This window comes from Rhea americana, unplaced genomic scaffold (genome assembly GCF_003343005.1).
Source record: "Rhea americana isolate MKP2758 unplaced genomic scaffold, rheAme1 scaffold_15, whole genome shotgun sequence".
Lineage (NCBI taxonomy): Eukaryota > Metazoa > Chordata > Aves > Rheiformes > Rheidae > Rhea > Rhea americana.
Genome location: NW_028185594.1, coordinates 6,825,365 through 6,848,999, shown reverse-complemented (window position 1 = coordinate 6,848,999; position 23,635 = coordinate 6,825,365). Strand labels below are relative to the sequence as shown.

Here is a 23,635-nt window from a genome sequence, read left to right as displayed (position 1 = left end):
TTTTTAAGTACTCACACAGCTTATTGTCTGTTCTTGAAAGCACATAAGTGTCAATGTTGTCTAAGCAGCTTTTAGGTCTACTCGTTCTATCAGTTGTAAAATTACCTGTTAGGTACTACTGAAGACTGTCAAAGGGCATTTTACTTACCATTTTCATCTACTGCTAGGACACATGCCCCTTTGGCTAGCAACTCTTCAACCACCATCTTTAAGCCATTTCGTGCAGCAATATGGAGAGGTCTACAAATACGGATCAAAATATGGAGAGATCTGCAACAGCTCAATTCAAGTTCAGTTTAAAATAGACCTTTTAAAAAACAGGGAAGCAATGCTTAAAGCATATCCAGCATCAGAAAGAGAGTATTTTTCTTCTTTTGATCATTACAGTTATAAAATATATGTGCCTGTCCATTAAGTCACATGAATGTGTATTTTGATATAGCCTTCAAATAAATGACCTCGCATTATTTTTCTACCGGACTCAAATAAACAACCTCATATTATTTTTCTACCAGATGATGCATAGGTTTGGCATCCAAGRAGTCACAACGAAGCAAAAAGGCATACAAAATATATAATACAAAAGGCATACAAACATATTTTTTTCCCCCAAGGGCAAACACTTGAAAAATTCTGAAATCCAGATTTTTTGTTCTATGAAAAAATCTGAGACATGAATTTGAAATTCTAAATTCAGAATCTTCTGGTAAATCAACAGAACTTTAGAGGAACAAGCTTTACTTACGTCTGCAATGCATTATTTTTTGCGTTAATAAGGCTCTGTTCTTGTATCTTGTCAAGTATTAACAAGGCACATTTTTCATGACCCTACATTAAAAAAAAAAGTATTCATTTGCTAAGGAATCTAAAACTGAGGCAAAAGAAATGTAACATATAAAAGTGAAATGTAGTAAGTCCATTTAAATGCAAAACATGCTTCTTAGTTTATAAGCATGCCTCTCAGTTTATAAACATACACTAGGTGAATTGTAAAAGCCTTAAAACACCATTTACAAACTGCCTTTACTAGGATACTTTAGCACATTTACAAATCTTTCAACCCTCCACTCATATACAAATTCATCCTCTCAGCTTTCAGAGAAGACTGGTGTTTCTTGCAAGAGAGCATTCAATTGATTACTTACTAGAACTAGTTAATAACACAGAAAGAGATGGTTTAAACCCAGAAACTAATACTGTACTACTTAAGTGCTTTTCTGTATTATTAAACTAATACAAAAGCCCTCCAGTGTGAAAGCTCTGGAACAATACAGCTCTGGAAATAATACAGATTGGGGCCTCACTTCTGATGCTGTTCTAGCACAGCAAGGTGCAGATAGCCAAGCTGGCAGGCCTGAAGCTGAAGAGCTGCCTGAAAGACCTTGAGAAATGAGTTAGACTCATGTATCCAAGAATTTGGATAATGCAGTCATAGTTGGAATCCTATCTGTGAATAGCAGCAAAAGAAAAGTCCCAGGAAAGGGAATCCCATGAACTTTTTAATGTAAAAAACAGTAGCAGCAATTGGATTTAACAGTAAGGGAAGAAGTTAACAGGAAGAAAGGGTGGGAAAATATGCCACCACCAAATCTAATTAATGCCACTGTTTATACTACTAAGGGAGCTTAAGGGCAAATGTGGGGTTGCTTCCACAGGAACTAGAGAATAAGAATAAAGAATACTTCCCTCCCCCCCTTCCATCCTAAACTTACGTTAACAAATTTACAGTGAGCCAATTCGGTAAAATATGAAAGGATTTTCCATCATTTCTCCTAGTGTTATATTTCAGAAGTCATAAGAGGCAGTATATTTCTCAATTTACTGTACTTTGCAGACAAACTTGAGAAAAAGCTCAGTACAGAGTGTTCTCTCCCCTGCCACAAGTCTGACCATCATGTACTCATTATTGAAAATTTTTTAGGAGCATACTCAGAGACAGATTGTGAGGAGTATATGAAGCATACACAGGTCCTCAACTTACTTTACTGCTAGCCAAGTGCAGAGATGTATTCAAGTCCTTATCCTTTAATGTCAGGTCAGCCTTGGCAATGTTCACCAAAAAGTCTAAAGTATAGAAACAAACAAACAAACAAAAAAAAAAATCAGTGAACAAACCCCATGGGCAGATTAACATGTACAAACACGTTAAACAGAGGAAAAACTTTATTCCTATTTCAATATATTTGTTTATACACACTACTCAATTAAACCTCTATGTGATGTAAGCTTTATGAAGCAAAAATAATGAATGAGAACAGACAACCCATGTGCAGTTAATCAGCAATCAAAGGCAGAGCTAATATCGCATTCATTTTACTCAAAATTGCCAAACATACTGTCATCTTCACTTATCTATGAGCTTCTAATCTGTAGAACAACAGATTCTGCTTGAATCACCTTATCCTGGGAGGAAGAGTGGATCATGCATTAAGAGAGTAATGGATATAATGAATTTGGGAATGTGAATTTAGGGTGCAGCCTGTGCTGTCAAAGATAGAGAAAAGAGAGTACTGATAAGCCAATATAACTCTAGCCTGTACYTCTATAGTCTGTAGACTAGCCTGGAAAAAGCAGCCACTTGTAGCTGCCAGTTACAAGTCCTATATTGCCATTTCAAGAATAGGACTTCTTCTAAGTCCTATTCCTACTCCTTCTAAGGAGAGAAGAAAAAAAAAAGTTTCCTAACATGTAGTTTTACTGCCTTGTAAAATGAAGAAAGTAAAGAGAGAAAAGAGTTACTACTCCCTGCATGCTCTTTACAGTGCACTCCTAAAGCAAATTGACTTAAGTTTTTTAGTGTAAATGTTCACAAAGATTGCTGAGAAGCCATGACTGAGAGGAAGAAACTTTTTAACGATGCRAAGGTAGCTTCTTATAGACATAAACATAATTTATTTCTCTACCTTAGTTTCAGTGACTAACAGCTTGGGACCGGTAATCGCAGTAGCATTCATCGTTCGTGACAAGTGAGGCAAAGGTGTCCGTACCTACAGCACCTACGTGCCCGTTGTGAGCTGCCATCATGAGAGGCGTTTTCCCTGAATGGTCGGCGGCGTTCACCTGCGCGCTGTGGCCGAGGAGAAGCTGCAGGCACTCCACGTGGTCAGCAAAGGCTGCTGCGTGGAGCGGAGTCCTGCCGGGGACAGCAACATCACCACCTTACTGAGCGCACAGGAGCACTTCTGCCCACTTTGACCGTTACCCCTTTCTAGAAGGCTGTAAAACTCTAGAATTTATTCCCTGTCTCCCTATGGCATTTTGTCACTGAAGTTCAGACAACAGAGATTGAGGACACTTGGTATCCAACCCAGCCGACGGTGTTACTTTATCTTCTGCTTATTGCTAAGGGCAAAGTATTTAATATGTACTGCCAATGGTCTTGAGTTCACTCTAATTAAGAGGAAATGATGAGTATTCCATTTTTAGAACTTCAATAATATTAAATACATATATACAGTGAGGAAATTATCAGTGTGACAAATAAATTAAGGATTTGACTGAAGAAATATGAATCTCTTACTATATCCGTCAGTCGCTTTATTTTGCTGCACAGATATTTTTAATTATTTGCCCTACGCTGGCATAATGCTAATGCTTTCAGTGAAATGCATTTTTATGTGTACATAGTATCATTATGCTTAGCAAAGATAAATGTATTTAAATATTAAAGAGGAAGAAAACAGGTTCAGGGGAATAGCCTATAGCCATAGAGTTTTTTTAAAAAACAAAATGTTATTTTTTTTACAACAAAATTGAGTATTTCATAGTATTCTTCCTAGAAGTGACCCACCATTTAACTTCCTTGCAGTTTAAGCTGCTGAAGAGCTAGTATGAGGTGTTCATATCAGATAAGGATTAATTCCAGAGATTAAGAAAAAGTTACGAATACTTGATGGAGTCAGGAAGATGAAATGCAATTTGTTTAAGAAACTATTACCTTCCTTTGTCATCTTTGCAATTAACAATGCTGGCATCTATGGCTCCAATGAGCAGTGATGCGCAGTTTTCATGATCATTAATTCTGCAAAAGATAAGATACTTTTCAAAAAGGTAAGAAAAATTCCACATCTTTTCCCACTTTCCCATATTTAGTTCATTTCCCACTAATATTTCTTACTAGTTATTTATAATTTTCCTAAAATACCTTTGCCTTAATGCTTTTCTGATCATTCACCATCTCTCCATTTAACCAAACTGCATCTACTACTAAGGATTYGAATATCTACAGCCACCTTGATCCCATAATTCACTGTGCACAAAGTGAAATGAGATTGCAGCACAAACCTTCGGATTAAAACCTTAATACTTAATACCTTAAAATCCTTTACAATAGTCCAAATGTCAAACACACCTGAATTTGGAAAGCAGTAACATACCWACATATAGAAAGCTTTATTCTAGTGTTTAAGATATCGAAACCTACATCTTTTCCAACTCATACCTTTAATACTTTTTACCTGATGGAAGTACTCAACCAATACTCTCTCTGGTTATTAGTAATCTGTCTTATTTCATTATGAAAATGAGTAGTATTTGCTAATATTACAGGACATATAATTAACACATACAYCCAAGCTATTTTAGCAGCAGTTCTTTTGCATTTAACTTGCATGTGTTTTTAAACGGATTTGAGAATTGCATGCTAGTTTGAAAGACAACAAATACTGGATTTTTTTCTTTTTTTTTCTTTTTTTTCTTTTTTTTTTTTTTTTTNACAACTACTGGAAATTCAGATTTCACATACCATGTTTCAGCCACAATGGATTTTATTTTAAGCAGAGTAAAAACAGTGCTTTTCAAATGTTTTAATTTCTCTTATTTTTTATTATTGATAAGTCTAGGGTTTAAAAACCAATAAATTACTTTTCTATTTTCTAATTACATTGGACTGTAGAAGGGAAGATTGCACAATTACAACTCCTACCATTATTTCCAGAAGATAATATTCATTCTTCCAATAGAACAAAGAGTTCATAATTCAGTCATTCTAATTGTTGGCAGGAGGTAGAAAGGTTTATATTTGGTTCTACAGTGCTTAATTCTTTACTCTTCTGATGGCTTAGATGTTTTAATAAGCATGTTAGGTCCTACATACTGAGATAATCTTCTATTATCTGTAAAATGTATTTGCATTTGTTACGTTGTGCAAAGTTAGGATGCTGCTCTCTTGGAATCCTTTCTGTATGAATATGTACTGCTGTAACTGAATAAAGGATTTGCCTAACATACATGCATAGAAGCAGACAAACGATTCATAGTAGCCACCTCTTTTTGCTGTTTAGAAGTAATGCCAGAACTCTGAATGGAGAGTCTGCCTCTATTGCCAATCAATCCCTCTGGCTAGGAGCTCAGTAAGATGCACCAAACCTTCAGGATAAAGATTTTCTGAGAATAAAGAGACACCTTGCAGGGAAATCAGACTGGAAAAAACTCAGCTGAGGATGTCTTGAACAAAATAGGGCCTGCACAGAACATCACTAGCATGGCATAGATTTTTGTTTCAAAGTCCTTTTCTCATTTATGCTTTGTTCCTATTACTAAAGAACGATCATGACTGGGACAAGTTTTATCACTTTAGGCCACTTACTTCAAAAGGATCTCAAAAGCTCAAACTTATACAGACCAGATAACAAGGGCACCAYAGCCCCAGTCGTGGCCTAAGAACAGAAGGGCTGTGAAATTCTATCCTGTGTCTGGAAAAAGCACAGGCCTGTAGTTATAAGTAAGGGAAAAGATAAACCAGAAAGGGAGCAGAAATGCAGTTCTTTAATTTTAAGTCAGTATTTCATCAGATAGCTTAAATGTATTAAAWTTATGCAAAAATACCCTTTATTTTACCACTTTTTCAGCAGAAGGATAAACACATTTTTATCATCAGTTTTAAAATTATTTGCTCAAGATATTATCTGAAATAAAAATAGCTTTCTTCTTCTCATACTGCTRACTTTCCGAGACATATGCTAATACAACATATTTGCATTTGTTACTGGAAATTTCTACTTACACAGCACAGTGCAATGGAGAGAAGCTATTACCATAGAATTTGCGGAAAAATTTTTGTTCCAATAGTACCTCTATGCAGTTTTCATGACCTGTAAGAGATCAGACATTTCATAGTATTTTGCACAAAGCAAGGAATTAACCTAATTCATATTAGGCTTATCTAGGTTAGAGTTTAACACTTGAAATTCAAAGTTGAACACAACATGCTTGTAAACTCTTATGTGATAAAATTCTAACAAATAGAAATATTTTCCTATGGCAGCCAGAATAGATTCAAGCTAATACTGGCATTTAGTGGAAAAACAGAAAAGGAAAAAATAGTCTCTTTTTTCCTGTGAGGTTATATATGTGGCCTCATACATCTCCAGAGAAGGTCTTAAATAATGGTACAAAGAAGCTTTATCCTTCTATTAAGCAGCAAGCTCAGATAATCCATTTCAGAATAACCWGTTCAGTTCAGACTCTCTATGCAGATGGTCTCTTGCATCAACACACAAGACAGTGACAGCTCAGGAGGGGACTCCCAGCCCCACAGAAATCARTGAGAATTTTATCACTGACTTCAGTAAAACCAAATGAGAGCAAATTAGCACAATGATTGCAATATTCCTCTAGGAAATGGAGAGCGAATGGGATGTATTCATGGAATTTCCCTGGCTTCTGAACTGAAGGGTAAAAGTAGCAATATGAACAACAGAGAGCAAGTAGAGGAGAAATAATTTAATTCCTCCATTTCAAGGTTCTCAATGCATAGGCTGCTTTGTTATCACGTTTCCCTAAAGCAGAGGCCACATACAAACCTGGCAAAAATTTTCAGGGAGAAACTTACCATTGTAACAAGCCCAGTGCAGTGGTGTATAACCTTGATTATCTTTCAAACTGCAGTCTTCCTCCGCAAGTGCCATCTGCAGTAACTCAGCCAGCCAGGTGGCATGACCTCGAGCTGCTGCAAAGTGCAGAGGTGTTCTGCCTCTGGAGTCTTTACACAAAATAGACACTTCTTTCTCTAACAGCATCTGAACACACTCTTCATGCCCAGTCATAATCTGGTAACAAAGAAATGAGTAAAGAAGTTGACATAATACAGGTTTATGCCCAGGAAATAGGGCATATTATTGATGCCTCTGAACATGAAACTGGGATTCAGAAAGCAAAGATGAAAGCTCCCTTGCTATCATGAGTATCTCTGATAACCTGATGTACTGAAATGTATTTGTAAGGTCTTTCAAAGGCACTGATAACTAGTCTGTGGAAGGGACACTCTGCTGAAGCAAGGCACAAGAGCCAGCAGGAGTTTAAGACAGAGGAAACAGGTGAACAAATGGTGAGATCCAGAAAACCTGCCCGAGTCCTACTCCTTAAAACTGTGCCCAAATGTGAGGGAAGAACTGTGAAAAAAGGTGCAAGACTATCATCAGAAATACAAAAAGCTGTTTCAGCAGCTGGCCAGCTACTATCAGTAACCTCTGTACCATACACAAACCATCTTCGGTATTGTGGCCATGTTCATGTATCAGTGTCAATACAGAACAGAAATTTTATGCCATCATTTTCATTACAGACAGGTGTTGGACTCCTAAGCCAAACCGCTTCTTATGGATTTTGGACAGTTCTGTATAAATATGGTATCTCTTGCAACAACTTCACACTGGCTAAGTAGCTGACTCCTAGAAAAGACTAGATGTACCCTGCATTTCACTGCCTCCAGGTCAAAACCTRCGGCTTACTTATTTGAGCCACCCTCCCCAAGAAAAATGAAAATAACTGTTTGACAGTTCCTTTCATCAAATTATTTTCAGAATTTCTAATGTGTTCAGTTATAAGAACAATGAGTGCTACAGTAAAGCCTCTAGAGATGAGATAAACTGGGCTAATAAGCATTTGATCTAATTCATTAAATTGAATAAGAAATAAAGTCAAAAGCAGAGCATAAGTGAGAACAGATCTGTCCCGATTTTCTCCTTGTTCACGGTGCTTGTTCATATTTTCAATCATTTATACTATTCCCTCCGTTCAGCATCCCTGTATTTATAAATGAAATGCAATCACAGTAAAACAAATAATTAAGGATCATAAAAATTAAGTCACCCCTCGATGTAAAGCTGTGCATCCCAGGAGATCAGCTGCATCTACAGATGCTTCTTTTTCAAGTAACAAGGAAACGGCATCAATGTGCCCATACGCCACAGCAAGCATCAGTGGGGTTCTAGAAGACAAAAGCAGTCGCAGCTATAACATGACGTGCTACTTGCCACTGCTAACTTACAGGCACACAGACGGCGGGAAGTCCTGCGCTTCTGTCCATTCYGACCCACAACCCTATTCCCTTCATCAGACTTTGCACTTGTCTACATAAAACCCCAGCAAGGATGTGTTGTATGAAACTATTCGTAAGAAGTGTAACAACTTACCCCCATGACCAAAATAGAAATAAACTCATTTTTAAGCAGTTCATAGAGCAGCATTATTCAAGACAATCTGTTCTCTTAATAACATACCATTATCATCACTTCATCCACACATAATCTTCCCAATATGCAAGTGTCCCRAATAAATGCCCCTGCTAGTTACCAAGCTGGTGACAACTTAAGACTTTTGTTTTGAAAATGCTGTGCAGGGGAGGAAGGAACATGAGGAAACTGTATTAAAGCCAAATTTTGGAGTAATGTATCTTCCTTTCTTTTTGTGAAAGGGATCTATTCTACTTCTATTTTTAGATAAGACTAATGCCATTTAAAATATATGCATAGTGGAATATATACCAGATATCCAAAGTGAGTTTTTTAAACCATTCACATTTTCACTTAAAAAAATATGTTATACTTTATATATCCTTCAGTGAGAATCAACACTTTTGTTGGATCAGCTTAGACTTCGGTGTCACATTGAATAGATATTCTGTCCTACTTCGCAAACCTAATACATAAAGTAAAACCGGAAATACCGATGTTTTGGAAAGAAAAAAAAGACTCTCTGCAGAAACATCTCAGGAGCTTGTTAGTTTTTATTGAATCTGGCCCTAAGCATTTAAGAAGAATTGTTTAAAGTTTGAGGTAGAAGCTAAGATTAATGAATAATCCTTTCCACATGGCTTAGATCAGCTGAATATGTACTTTGTAGTCTCTGCCAAATTCTATAAGTGCAGGAAATACAGTATTTCAACTAAACATGTTTTTGTGAGCAATCTGAGATGCTATTTGAGAGTTGAAAGAAAAAAAAATCACCAAGAAAACTTACTGTCCTTTGGCGTCTGTCACATCAGGGTTGTCTGCAACTTCTAGCAACAACCGTAAACATGGTGTATGACCATTGATGACTAGAAAGAAGCAAAACATTTCTAAGAAGCTATCTTATACCAAAACACTTACTTGCATGACCTACTTGAAAGCTCAGTTATAGATACTTTTCCGATTGAATGTTCATGCATAAGAAATTTATTTATAAACAAGCAAAATATGTCACAATATAAGAAAATATCATTCCCACAATTTTCAATTAACTTGTACCAATGAACTTGTGAGTCCCTTTCTTCTGGACCACAGTAATACAAAGATTATTTTTCTTACATACAAAAATCACAAATGAGTAAAATGGAACCTAGATTTTCAACATGAAGAAGATTTCTACTAAATCAGATAACATTTCAAAATCCCTCAGAGTGGAAAGACCAAGTTTTCTTTATCAGTTTTGGAAAGTGAACGGACAAGGCTCGTTAATTTTGTGGGGGCTGTATGGGCAAATCCCTCAGTGTTGTTATGAAAAAGCAAGCATCTATGAAGAATGACAAAAATTCATGTTGGATTTTTCCAGTTTTTCCTAATGTAGCATTGGACATCTCAGCTGCTTCTCAAAAACAAGGTTTTCTTTTTAAAACATGACCCTTTGCTGCTAGAAAACAGCTCTGAGTTAGTAGCTTTTGCAGGGCCAGACACTGGAAACCTATCTGGGTTTCAGCTGGCTCAAAGGCTTCAAATTTATACACTCATGGGACAAACAGAATGGTATTTTCTTCTTCAAAAAACAGGAATTTCTGTACTCAGTAGATACAGACTGTGTTTTTATTATGAGAGTCATACATTCATACTGCCTACACCCTGTGGGCTGAGGCAAAACCGGGGTCACAGCCTGGGTCACATCTTTCTGGCAGATAAATGGATGCACACCTTCACAAAATTTAAATCATTCGTCCAAAAATAACCTTAGTTGCGCTACCCAGAAAAATAAAAGCATTTCTAGTTATTTATCATGAAGTAATACCATATACATAACATGTAAACAGTTCTGCAGAGCTGATGAGTCACTGGCTTATAGAAAAAATATCTGCTCTTTCTCCCAGCAGGAAGAAGAGAAATCCTAACTGTTCACACCAGCATCTGAAAAGGATTTTGGTAAATGAGTTTTGGAACAGATAATCCCAGAAACTACTAGGAGCTGACCCAGCAATAGCTAAGCATTACAGACCCTGCAGGGAACATTAGTTTTGCCAACAAAATGACAATACTAGCACTAGGGAAACATTTGCAATGGATTCCCCAAGCTAGATAGACGAAAGACTGGTGGTAATGAAATTATACAGAGAACATATAATTTAGGTTAAGGAAATTCTCCACATTATAGGTTCAAAAGGAAGTCTATTCCCCAAGGKGAACAGACAGAAAAAGGAAAAAATCATAGAATCACACTTCATTAGGTGATTTATTCTCTAGTAAAGTTACAAATCCTTTTATGGAACAGAGCTCTGCAGAATGTTGTAATCTGATCCATCCGCCCAAGTCTTCCTAAGTGTCATGTTCGGCAACTGTGCTTGAGCAATTGGAAGGAATGAAGGCAGGCGTGTTTGTGGGGAGGGGCACAGATTATTTCTTCGTGCTTCTCTTCAGRACACAGTGCATATATGTGCGTATTCCCTTTTATGTGTGCAAAGGCACACTGTCATTTAAGAAATTAATTCAGCACGAATTCTGTTAGATTTCTCAAAATATTCCTATTTAACTCTTATGCTGGCATTGCAGATAAAAAAAATGTTGAGTACTGCAGTGGCACCATCCAGAGTTTCCAATAGGTGGCATCATTCGTTGCTAAAACACWCTAAATAAAATATTTTGTTATGAAAGGGCATAATAAAAATAATCAGATTGCAATTGGCTTTTTAGAATAGCTGGAAACAGAAYCTTTACTCCTTAGCCTGTTTTCATAAAGTGCTGCATAATTTGCCCTAGTCCATCAGACCGCAAGTTGTGTTTGAAATAGCTATAGAAAAGCTCTTGATCAACACAACTGCAGTTTTGTCATAGCACTGATCTTGATTTAAATTGACTAAACTAATAGTTTTAACAGGGCAAGGAACAGCTGAATTTAAAATTACACATTTTTTTAACCAAAAAAAAAAAATCCAACTAAAACCTCACCAAATTCTGCTCTCAATTTTATGATTTGCACTCTCAGATTGCACACCTCTACATTACTACYCACAATAAATTTATAATGTACGCAGTTCTGATGCAAAATTTAAGCAACCAGAAAGTATCTTTCAGTATGCTGTTAAGATCTATTACACAGTTTTTCTTCAGTACTACACGCCAAATTCRTATGTTATATTTGGCCTTGTGCTTCTGGGTTGCACACATATGATCACACTTAAGAATCTGACACCTTTAGAGAGTATGCATTTTATTCTAAGCAAGAAGAAAAGAGATAAAGACAATTAAGTCTGGCCCTGAAAATAAATGTTRTCAAATAAAGTATTGATTTTACTTCCCACTAGAGGTCAGTGCTATGCTGCACGGAATCCCTTGAACAGCCAAAGGAACAGTAAGTTAAAATACTGTTCTCTTTGGCACCACTGCATATTTATCAGACAGGTATATACAGTTAATAATCTTTAAATAAATGSCAAATTCTACATTTCAAGTTAATTACAGAGCATGCAGAACTCAACACKTAAGGAATGCAGTAGAGTCCCAACCACAGCAAATCCATAAGCTAGCTCAGGAAGAGGACCTGAAAGGGGGTGAATTTCTGTAGTGCTGCCACTGCAAAAGGTTGAAGGTTTTGAACGCGGACAATTTAATCACTAGTGAAAGCCTACCTGCTTTTTCAAGCTTTCTTCTTTAGGAAAAACACTGAGGCAAACATTCACTCTTCCCCTGATCTTTTGGCCCAGGAACCATGACGAGAAGATAGGGGAATCACCACATATCATAATGAGGAGGYGGTAATAGAGAGGTAAGATAAAGTAGAGGCAAGCAGGTATGGGCAGAGCAATAGCAGTGTGGAAAATTATGGGATTCTGTGTGAGAGAGGACTGAATTGTGGGGACAGAGAGAAGACCAAGGAACTGAGAGGTAAGAGTTAACTCTAGGACCTCAAAAAGCAAGCTGTCCCCAACACATGTCAAAATCTCCTTTCTCCATTTAGAAGAACTATGTTAACTATGTTAGTAGGTAGGTAAAGACAACTGCGATCTCCTTCTGTGTTTTAGGCTTCATACTGCAAGAACAAACGAGCAAACACTCACCAGAAGCGTGGAGGGGGGTCCTTTTGGTGACATTGTCTTTTACAGTGACAGAAGCACCCTGGCTGATGAGAGCTTCCACACACTCCACATGTCCTTTAAATGCAGCCAAGTCCAAAGCAGTGCGTCCTTTCTCATCCTTAATGTCCAGATCTACCAGAGATTGGAGAAGAACTTCCAAAGCTTGGTGATGACCATTATAAGCCTAGAAATATGAAATCAGTCATGTAAGGAACGAAACAAAGCAGACAATACGAGTCACAACTCTTGCCTTAAAGACTTTTAAAAGAATGAAATCTGCCATTGACACAATCTCTTAAATATCATAGAAACGACACAGTTTTCTTGATGCCCTTTTATTCTGTCCAAAACTCCCAAGGACACATGGATTTTACCTGCAATACACTGTGAATGATACAAGTAGCGAAGACAGCCCAGCTCTCCTAGTGTTTATTGACAGAAATTATGGTCTTTCACTTGCTTTGATCTTCTAACACAACCCAGAGCAAGGAACTTCAGAAAATAATTCACCAATTCAGCATGGGCAAATCAACAATTATTTTTTTCACGTTTTAGTTCATCTTTCAGGGAAACAGTTGCTTCAAAAGCTAGTCAGAGTTATGGTCAGAAGTCACATGGATCATCACTTAACTGGGTGCTAAATTCAACACAGGCAACTGTTTTGGTTAGCTAGCAATTTAATATGGCATACTACTGATTTCCACCTGATTGAAAGCAATTCTCAAGATAGATTTTTGAGCACATATTCATGAACTTGAACTACTGCTTACAGGTGATGCTTCATAAGCATATCCCAGCCAGCAGAATCTTTTGGTAGAACAATTACAGCAGACAAATAAATACACTCTGAGGCCTACACCCATGTTTGGACCCCCTGCACAGATAGAGCTGACTGCAAAATCACAATGGATAACCACAGAAACCAGATGCAGTTCATTCAGCTTTGTGTGGACTGCCCTCCTCCTCTTACTGTTAGACTCACAGAAGACATGCTTTGTCTGTATACTCACACATATAATTATCAAAGTTGAAGCAATTAATGAAAACAGAGAAGAAATACAAACACAAAAGAACCAAACAGCCACTGAACTTCAAGTTTAAGTACTGGTGGCAGGAGCTTGCTCCTAGTGACCACTGTCAAAAGCTTAGAAGAACCAGATGCAGAACAGCAAACAGAGAGCTGTTTCCCTATTCAGCCAAGAACACAACTTGAGAAAGCAGAAAGGCAAAGACGAAAAAGAGGAGGAAAGGGAAGTTAGGGCACAAAGAACCCATATCCCAGAAAATACTGTGACACTGTTGTCAGCTTTTCTGCTCCGTAGTAGTTTTACTTGGAAAACCATCAGTGACAAGCCAGTTTTTCACAAAATATATGGTATCTATCTAAAAGGTGCTAGACAGACAATATATGCAACCTCCTCCCTTGAAAGGGTAGTAATGCTGACATTTCTGTTTTCAAGTKGGTTTGCTTGGTGCAGTCGCTTACTCAGCCATGACGGTAACCAAGTAGGATAGCTTCAGAGCATGACAGGTCAATATTTTGTTAGCTGCTAGTCCACCCCCCTATTTTTAATTTCTGAAGACTTCCATTCTAGGGTCAAACACCTGTAAGCAGAGGCCTTGGCCACTGCTCCATGTCAATCATGTAACATGGTTTCGTGTCTTGGTATAGGTTGCTGGCTTTCTGGACTCATGTGTGGACCCATTTGTGTGGACCCATTCACACGGACACTGCTAGAACTGGAGAGGGAGGCTACAGGCATTCAGATACAAGGGAGGTTTTGAAAAAACGTCAGAGACACTTACGAGTGTTTACAATTAAAGMAGGAGAAATAATGATGTTTTATGCAAGCTTTCCTCCCTCCCCCTGCTTTTGGGGTGTCTCAGGCAAATGAAGTACTGTTCCTAGCAAAAAATGTAACAGGGAAAGCCACTGGGAGTGTACTTAAGGATTTTGTCCAAGAGGGAGCAGAGAGAAAATGAGTTTGCTGTCTAACTGGCTGGAGGTCAAGTCCCTTTCCAGAAAAGAGATTTGTGTCGGTGATAGTATAGGCTTTGACTCCTGTCTGGGCCTAGAAGAGATATTGTTTTCARTAGTCTCTGAATCACGGAGAAGAAATGGAGAGAAGAGTTCAGTGACAAACTTAGTCCTTTAACTCAAATAATTTGGCTCTTGTTCCCTCAGATTAGGTGTGAAGGATTCAGAAGCCAGGTCACAGCTGTTCTGACTGATTAGGCAGCAGAGATTTCATCACTCAAGAACTAAAACCTGCCTCTATTTTCCAGTAAGGAAGTTCCTTCCCTTTCAAGAGAAGGCAGCTCACAATGAGGCTGAATATTCAAGGGAAGGGCTATTCTGCAAAAGCAAAATTACAATTYGGGCTACTTAATTTCATTCTGGTGTCCACATCCTCCTCTTACCCATGTGTTAGTAAGTAAGAGCCAGTGACTTCAACAAAACTTAATTAACAATCCCGCTTCAAACCATTTTTTTTGCAACATCTAGGCCTTCACTCCTTCACTGCTGTTTCAAAACAAGTCTGTAATTAGACTTGCTTCAAAGACAGRTATTAAGGAATTATTATAGGAGATAACAATCAACACTATATATATCTCATACTTACAGCTAAATGCAAAGGACTTTTTGTAGCTGCCGAATCAGATTCCTCAAACATATTGTTGGTTYTTTCCAGAAGCTGAAAATAAATTTAAAAAGACAATAGAGCATTAGAATTAGATTTGTAGAAAAAGATTTGTAAAGCACAAATTCTAATGTTGCAATAACATACATTAAACAAAATAGTCAACTTATAGATGTAGGCATACTTCATACARGTAGGAAGGAAAGAGAAAGAAGATTTTTGTCATTCTACAATTATACTTTATCAAATTAAGTATTAAAAAGAGTAGATAATTTATTTAATAAAATACTCTAGTTCTAAGCATAAATTAAAATGCTTGGACACAATTTTATAAAAGAAGCTTTCAGGATCTTTTGCATGGAATGCTCTATGGTACCTGAAACAGATCCTGTTTTGCACAATGACCTGTGGGTAAAAGAAACTGTATACTGAAAGGCAGTCTGGTTCCTACCGAAAACAGTCAAGATCTCCATGACTTTAAAAGCAATTGTAAGGATCTATTACTTAATTTCAATTGAATATACACAGAATATACTTTTTTTTTTTTTTTAATAAACTATAATATGGTCCACTCATTCACTCACCGGACAATTAAGAAAATTTCAAAGCTTTAAGTTAGCATGGAATATTTTGGCAACCTTATCCTTATTTGGCAACCTAAGCTGCCTGGAAACCATCTCCTGTACTGGCTGAACTCCTGCGCAAGCTTGACTGTTCTTTGGACTGAGACAGCTAAATTCTGACAGATTATAAAGTCAGCAGGCAAAGATACATTTTATTCTCAGATGTCTGCAGTGAATATTGAAGGACTCTGAGGAATAAATACTTCATGACCTTTCTTGTAAAATATTTTCATGTTTTTTTTCCCATAGAGTAAAGGTATAGTATTTGTTTAAAAGCTTGTCATTAACACCCTTAACACTCTGATCAATTAGTGCTACTGAAAGCATAGGGACTGCTTCGGTGAGGAAAGAAATACTCAGAAAATAGAAGGATTTASGTAGTAGAGCACTCTGCTAACTTCACATTAGAAAAAGTGCTGTTTCATGAATACATAAGTATTGCATGCACAAGCCACATCTGCCAGATCATTCTGACACCTAATTAGGACTGTGAATGAWTATTATTAACAGAGCTGTGAGTCACTCCCAGTCATTTTTATGAATTTACCAAAGTAAAACCTGCTTYTGTAATGACAGTCTTCCAAAACATGTTACATCCTTGAATGCTTACAACCATGAAATGGCTAACACATTTAATAAAACGCATCACGTTTTTATACAATCCTTTTCATTTCAAAGGATACCAAAGCATTTTAAGGCTTAACAAATYGGGCAGTTTTATCCACTCAGCAGGAGGAAACATAGATCTACTGAGACCAAAACCCCTCCACAATGGACCCCGGCAACTTATCCAATGCWGGCTGCAAAGAAAATCTCTATACAGTATTGACAACAATACTGATAATTCAATATTTGTGAGTAGCACCACTGGTGTGCATGGCATTTTTTTTAATAAATACTCAAAGGATTAGTCTCCAAAAACCTGTATGACTGGAAATCAGCATTTTACAGAAAAATAATAATAGGAGATTGTGGAAGAAAAGAAAAGCACAGTAAGTAACTACATCTGACTTGTAAGGTTGCTAAGGTGACAAGTCAGCTCTTCATACTATTTTTTTTAGGGTTTTTGTTCTTTGGGGTGTTTTGGATAGAGTAAGGAATTAACTAAAGGGCTGAACAAGCAAAAAGGAAGACTTTGACAATCTGGGCAATTCTATGGCATGAAACCATGGAGGAATCTCCAAGGAGAGGGGTGCGAGCCTGCTGCAGGCACAGAAATACCTGCCCGCACATGCACAATGATGCTATGCCCTGAACTCTGCTTTATGTCTCAACTTTTAGTGTGACAAATTAGTCTTTAATAGACCTACATCAAGGATAAACTTACCAAAAATCAAGGCAGAATATCAACTAGTATTAGCACTGCATAAGGTGTTACAAGATCTCTTACTAAACAAGGGCATTAACGTACGTCATACGGAAAACTAGGAGATTAAGCAGTAGTTTTGTATATTTTGAGAACAGTAAAATGTTAGAACGGGGAAAGAAAGGTGTGCTAATGCAAATGCCACTCATAAGCAAGTGACTACATATATTAACAGGTAATATGAATGTTAAATAATCTTTACAGCTAAGGAAAAAAAAAAACTAGTCCTGCACCASGTGTTCAGTATGTTTGGGGCAGGGTTAGGAAACACATTTGGTCTTACCATGTGGGGCCATCTCTAATTTAAAATCTTGGTTTCTTTAAAGTATTATTCAGCGTGGTTAAAATATCTTTATTCAATGTGAATGAAACAAGTAGTGTTTGATGGACCTAGGATTACTGCTAAACCATATGTTGGATGAATCCATACCTTCACAGACATTTCTCAAAGAAAAAGCAAAATATAACATAGATGCAAACAGGTTGATGCAGCAGCCAACTCTGAATACTTGTACATGAATCCTAAGCTACCCAAAGCATGTCTTGAGTAAATGATGATTTTAATTCTCATTTTCTCTAGTGAGTAAACAAACTAAAAACACCTTGCCGAACAAATCCAAGTACTAAGCCTGTTCCCCTGCCTGCCTAATACCGGCCTGTCCTCTGAATCTATAAGGCCAGCACAGAGGCCAAGTTTAATTGCTGTTAATTATATCATTTGTTGAAATTTCAGGATCAAAATCTTAACATAGAAACAGTTCTCTTAAGCTGCCAGAAGGCTCTAAAAGTCTTCTGGAAAAAGGCAGATAATTGCCTTTTGAGTAGATTAAAAAAACCTACATTGAAAATTGACAGAATTAAGGCCCTAAAGGAACAAATTGTGGGATTGGAAAGCCCTCCACAAAAAGTATCTCAATGACTTAGTCTCTTAGACTGATGCAGAYTAAGCTTAATGAGCTTATTACTCACAATGCTGAATGGTTCTGTCAAAGTCAAGCATAATTAGGAATTTGATGGTAAACCTGGTTGCTCCCAGATACACAGTCAAGCAGTGCAAAAAAAGGGAATTATATAGCACAACAAGCTCAGGAAAGTTAAAGATACAGCATTAAAATTTTTCCAGTATATCTTCTAAAGCACAGCTCTTTATAACAATGAAAACTATGTTATCACATAAACATCACACTCAAAGAGACAAGAAGGTACAAGATCCAAGCTACCAGGTAAGTTCTACAGAGCTTCACCAGTAGTTCTAAAAATGCATTTACAGTAAATTACATATATCTGCTATAAAAGAGCATGTCCTTGGGGCTCTAACTCCATAAAGCTTCCATCTTAGAGAACACTTGTAAGAAGTTGTCCATAGTTACATGTGTTTCTAGAAAAGGGCAAATTTATTGCTCAAAACCATTTGTCCTGATAGCCACGGGAGCTTAATGCYATGGACCCCAGTGAACAATCAACATCTCTGTTTTGTGGTGCTGCACCTGCCTACCAGAAGTTGGCCAACGTGTTTCACCCAAGACAGACAGACAAYGATGAGTTATCAAGAGTTTATGGTTAATGCTGGCTGACTGCGGAAAGTCTCAGTATATCTCATTTCTAATTTCTCATGCCACTGAGATTGCATCTTTCAGCTAATTATATTTCTAGACATAGACTGTCCGCAGATTTTAGGGGGATGTCAATAGTGTCGGGCTTGTGCAGGGACAGTGGAAGTGAAAATGGTGGGCACTGGACTCTAGCTAAACTATAASCTAGAAAAAGGCAAGCACACCCTTAACTCTATACGTCTCTTGGAAACTCCTAGGACTACCCCTTCATTTCTGATAACAGCACTATTTAATACTGCACATAACTATTTTTAAAGATTTATTCAGAAATAAGAATTTAAATGCTTTGGATGTGAGAGGCAAAGTAAGATAAAACATGTCAATTATTCAGTTCTGCTGTTAGGAGCTACTAGCACTACAAGRCTATTACAAACTTTTTTCTCTCTCCTAGCTCTGTGCAAAGATTAGTAACACCTACATGGCTTGCTTTTACTTTTACAGTAAGGGTATTTACTACTATCAAGAGGATTTACTGTTTGATTTTATTCTATAATTATAATAAACAATTAATGGGATTTAAAAGGGCTCTTACCTAGGGAGCAGATAGGGGCCCTTTGGAAGGCCACCAGGGGAGAGACCTTCTCTCCTTAACATGGGTCTTCAAAGGCATCTCCCTCTCTCCAGGGACTATGTGGGGTAAAAGCAGGAGCTGCAGAGGTGTCCACCTTCTCCGCTACAACTCAAGTGCCCARGTTATGTCAACACGGTCCTACCCTTGCGTGGGAACACTTTCGGAGGCTGAGAAGATGGATACTTACTGTTTTGATTTACTGGTGGTTTGGGGAAGTTAGAGACTGAAACTAATTAGYTTTTTCTGAAAAATTTTCCCTGCAGCTAGCAAAGCCATTCAAAAGGTCATGTGTCACAAGATGCTGATTTTCTTGGCCACAAGGTATAAACCCAGGTTTAAACATAATGCCATGCTTTGTCTGCTTCCAAACACAAACCCCTCTGCAGGCTTCAAAATACTGACCTACACACATGCACTGTGGGAGCCTTTACCCAACAAATAAAATTAGATTGCCTTTTAAACCTACAAATACCAATAAGCTAATGATGTTTTCTTCTTGAAAGCCTGCCCGCACAGGCAAACATCTTCCCTTGTATAAGTACCGCTGATGAGACATGCAGAAACCCAGCCTCCACAGCTGTTCCCAGAGCTATATGACCTAATGCAATGCCACAGGCCCCAATCTAAGGCTCTTTTCATTGGATCTGGCAGATTAGAAAGAGTCAGATATTCTTCTTACATTTGTATTTAAATGCCACACACGCACAGGTATTTAAGGCAGTAGTAGAAGTCCTTATCTCCTTCCCAAACTACAGGAAAGTTTTCTCCTGAAGTCCTGGAACAGCCTTGACACTGTCTGTCAGAAAGCAGCAGATGTTAGTGCCTTGCTCCTCCCACCTGAGAAAACTAAAACTAAAAAAAACTTAGGAAAAAAAAAAAAAAAAACAAAAAAACCACACACACACACACACACAAAATTGGTCAGGGAGAAAAAAAGAAATGAACAAAAAACCCCCAGGGGCCACAGGCAATACTGCTCCCCGAAGAGTCTGAGTGCCAGCAGGGTGCCGCAGCAAACAGCACAGCAAGCCCAGGAACTGCACCTGCACACCTGTTGCAAGTTGTTCTACCCTCCAGACAATGTTTTTACAACCAAAATCATCTAGTTTCCAAAACATAAAATCAAAGCCAAAACGTGTTGCTATAAAGCAACGGTATATATAGGCATACAGCTCCTATCGGTAGTTTAACCAGCGAATACACATTGGATATTAATAATGACATCAAAACTTCAGTGAAATCAACGTAACGCTACTTGGGGGATTCTAAGACTGACAGAGAAATTACGAATAAGCCTAACAAGCCTTCCAACAGATGAGTTCCACAATTCTTCTCTTGTTGCATTTTCTCCTTTGATAGCACTGAAATAAATGGCTTCCTCTGCACAAAAAAATGACAAAAGGGGGACGTGCAGCGGTTGGGTTTGCTCGAAAGGGTTTCTCTGTGCGACTCACGGCCAGCTGCACGCTCACACGCACAAGCACGTGGCTCTAGTCCGTCCCCACAAGCATTGATACAGGCCCTTTTCTCACAAGGCATTTAAATACATGCTTAATTTTTTCAGCATTACCGAAAGTTTTACTTCACATCACATTCCTCACGTTGTGTGCCTGGGCAGTATTTATCTGAAAGCCGGGCTAATAAAAGGTGTTCTCTTTCCCCTCAGGCCTAGCCTGTAGCTCTGCTGCCGTGCCAAGTCGCGGGGCTGCCGGCAGGAAGCGTCCCCGAGCCCCGGCTCCCCGGGCGGCGGGACAGACCGCGATCCGCAGCTCCGCCGGGCGCGATCCACCTTCTCCGCCACGCTCGCCGCCCTTCCGCAAACGCGCTAACCCCCGCGCCAGTCCGGCTCCCGTCAGCCAAGAGGTGAATTCAATTTGCTCACAGAACAAAGAGAAGAGCAGATTAAAAGAAAGATGAAACATCAATTCTGACAGTCAGGCAAGAGATTTCGCTCCAGACAGACATTTAATTCACTTCCCCTGACACTGCACAGAAAAGTTTTTTTTTTAAAGCAATCAACCAGCCCAAAGCACTTAACATGCCTTGCAGATAGCATTTTAATGTGAAATTACCATTTAATTGTCACCTTTTCCAGATCAATTAAGATTTTGCAATGAAAGACCGTTTGAATTAAACAGATTTTTTTTGAACTGCTATAGTTCAGTGACACTACCAACTCTAAAACATCAGCTAATGATCTTGACTGATAACCCTGGCTACCGACCACTAAAGAAGTCAGCCCCAAGCTAAACAAACGCGAGGTTATTTTTAGAAATACAAAAGCAGATGGAAGAGACCAAGTTTCACTTGCACACGTGCCACCATTCAGCCTTCACCAGTGACTCGTTACAGAGGGAGAAAGAATTCAAGAACCTGCTTTCACTCTCCTCTTTTTAGGAGCATCACGTCATTCACTGCAGGACTGCTACCCCGTTAATATCCCAGACGACCTGAGGGTCCTCAAGGAAAAGAGCTGGCTGAACACACAAACACAAGCTTCATTTGTTTGGCCCAGAGAATASGACCTTTTCATTCTTCATCTTTAATTTGTCCTAATACCACTCCCCTTTCCGCACAGAAATTTAGTTAAATTCATCCAAAGGTATCGGACTCGCATTGAACACAAAAGTCAAAAAGTAAACTTTTTTTTTTCCATAGATCAACCAGTCTTTCCCAAACTGTACTCAAATATATAAATACTTTGGAATGCTGAGAAGCTACTGTGCTTAAAGCACAGACCAGATCCCTCAGCTAAGGGAACTCCATTTCATGCCTCATCTTCTTAATGCCTTTTTTATAGTAGTATATTTTAACTATGAGTCATAAAGGCCTGAAAAACCCCACTAATCTTACAAGGTCCTTGATAAGTTTCTATGTATTCTGGAACTCTGGAAAGAGCTTCATTTCTTGATTAAGGCCTCYGTCCTACAAGCATTTATTACTAATACTGTTTGCTGCTTAACTTTACACACCAACATAGCCCCACTGGAATTGTTTCATACGTGAAAAGTTCATTTKGTGGACCCTGAAACAAGGGGAAGGAATCAAATCCCACGGGATATCTTCTTCCAATTTTTCCTCACTGCTTGGCAATGCGCATGAGGGAAATACTAATTACTCAACTTGTAAAATCTGCCTCAGTTTTGCACCCACCTTGCCTTAGTTTTGACCAGAATTAGAGCTTCGTATGTTATATGAACTTAGTATTACTAAGTATTACTATTTATATGAWCTTAGTATACTCAATTAGTATTTTTATGCAATCATTTTATTTAACTCTGAATAACTGAGGCAGTCAATGTACTGTGGCTAGTAGCTACGAGAAAGAAGGATCGTGGTTCATGATGAAATCCTCGTCACAGTCTGCCACAGAGAGCACAGGAAGCTGCAGCCGAACCACCAGGTACCTTTGGCAGCGCAGCGAGGGCCTTTCCACCTGGGCCACGGGAATCCTCGCTGCAGCTTTTAGACACATTTTTGAATAGCCGTGAACAACCCTAGCTCCCTCGAAAACAATTTGATAACATTACGAGACAGCGATGTCTACAGATGATGCTGCTTTATCAGATGAGGTGTCAGCATCGACAACTGCTGTGAAATACACTCAGTGCCAGAGTCYCACCTTGGAATAAGTGAATAAATGCAGGCACAAAGATCATTTTCATTTCATATCCACTGCACAATTACCTTTTAGCTATTCAGGAGTTTGGTCCCAGCTTTTTTGCCATAATGAATACAAAGCAGTGCCAAAAAAAGGGGGGAGGGGACAGTATAAAGGTAGTACCTCTACCAATTAATTAGTCACTCTTACTAAATATAGCTAGTTATTAAACTCAGGACCCAGTAACACATTAGAACTGAGGGATTACTCTCACATGAATAATATGAAATCAGCTTCTTCTGATGGGGGTTGTAAAGATGACGAGTCCTGGTGCTACTGTTAATCAAGCGTAAGTGCTTTGTAGTACATGTAATTTTTGTATTCCAGAAAGAGTCAGATGCCTGACAGCCTCTTAACACCAATAGCAAAATCMTGGTCCCCATAAAACTTTCAGATAGGCACTCTTAACACATGACAGCAATCCTTTGCAGGCAAAAGGCTAAAATTCATGGTAGTTTTCCTTCAGAGCTGTACACAGAATAGATGCATGATTGTAACTCTGCAAATTATACATGCCTTTGGTTTCCATACTGCAGCAACAATCACAAACACGGGAGAATTAACAGACAGAAACATTCAATTTCTCTGTCCAAACAGAGCACTTGCTGCATGGCTGTCTCT

At 38.3% G+C, this 23,635-nt stretch overlaps 1 protein-coding gene across 1 annotated transcript in view; it reads right to left on the bottom strand.

The window, feature by feature from the left end:
• ANKRD44 (ankyrin repeat domain 44) overlaps positions 1 to 23,635 on the bottom strand; it is a 125,434-nt gene that overhangs the window by 6,944 nt on the left and 94,855 nt on the right. Inside the window, exons 18-28 of the mRNA XM_085299560.1 lie at positions 15,163 to 15,234; positions 12,521 to 12,722; positions 9,241 to 9,319; positions 8,092 to 8,209; positions 6,833 to 7,049; positions 6,005 to 6,092; positions 3,938 to 4,021; positions 2,988 to 3,133; positions 1,982 to 2,064; positions 746 to 828; positions 149 to 240 (exon numbers count right to left, since the gene is read on the bottom strand). Of these exons, the coding sequence (XP_085155686.1) occupies positions 149 to 240; positions 746 to 828; positions 1,982 to 2,064; positions 2,988 to 3,133; positions 3,938 to 4,021; positions 6,005 to 6,092; positions 6,833 to 7,049; positions 8,092 to 8,209; positions 9,241 to 9,319; positions 12,521 to 12,722; positions 15,163 to 15,234 (1,264 nt within the window). The remainder of the gene's footprint in view (positions 1 to 148; positions 241 to 745; positions 829 to 1,981; positions 2,065 to 2,987; positions 3,134 to 3,937; positions 4,022 to 6,004; positions 6,093 to 6,832; positions 7,050 to 8,091; positions 8,210 to 9,240; positions 9,320 to 12,520; positions 12,723 to 15,162; positions 15,235 to 23,635) is intronic.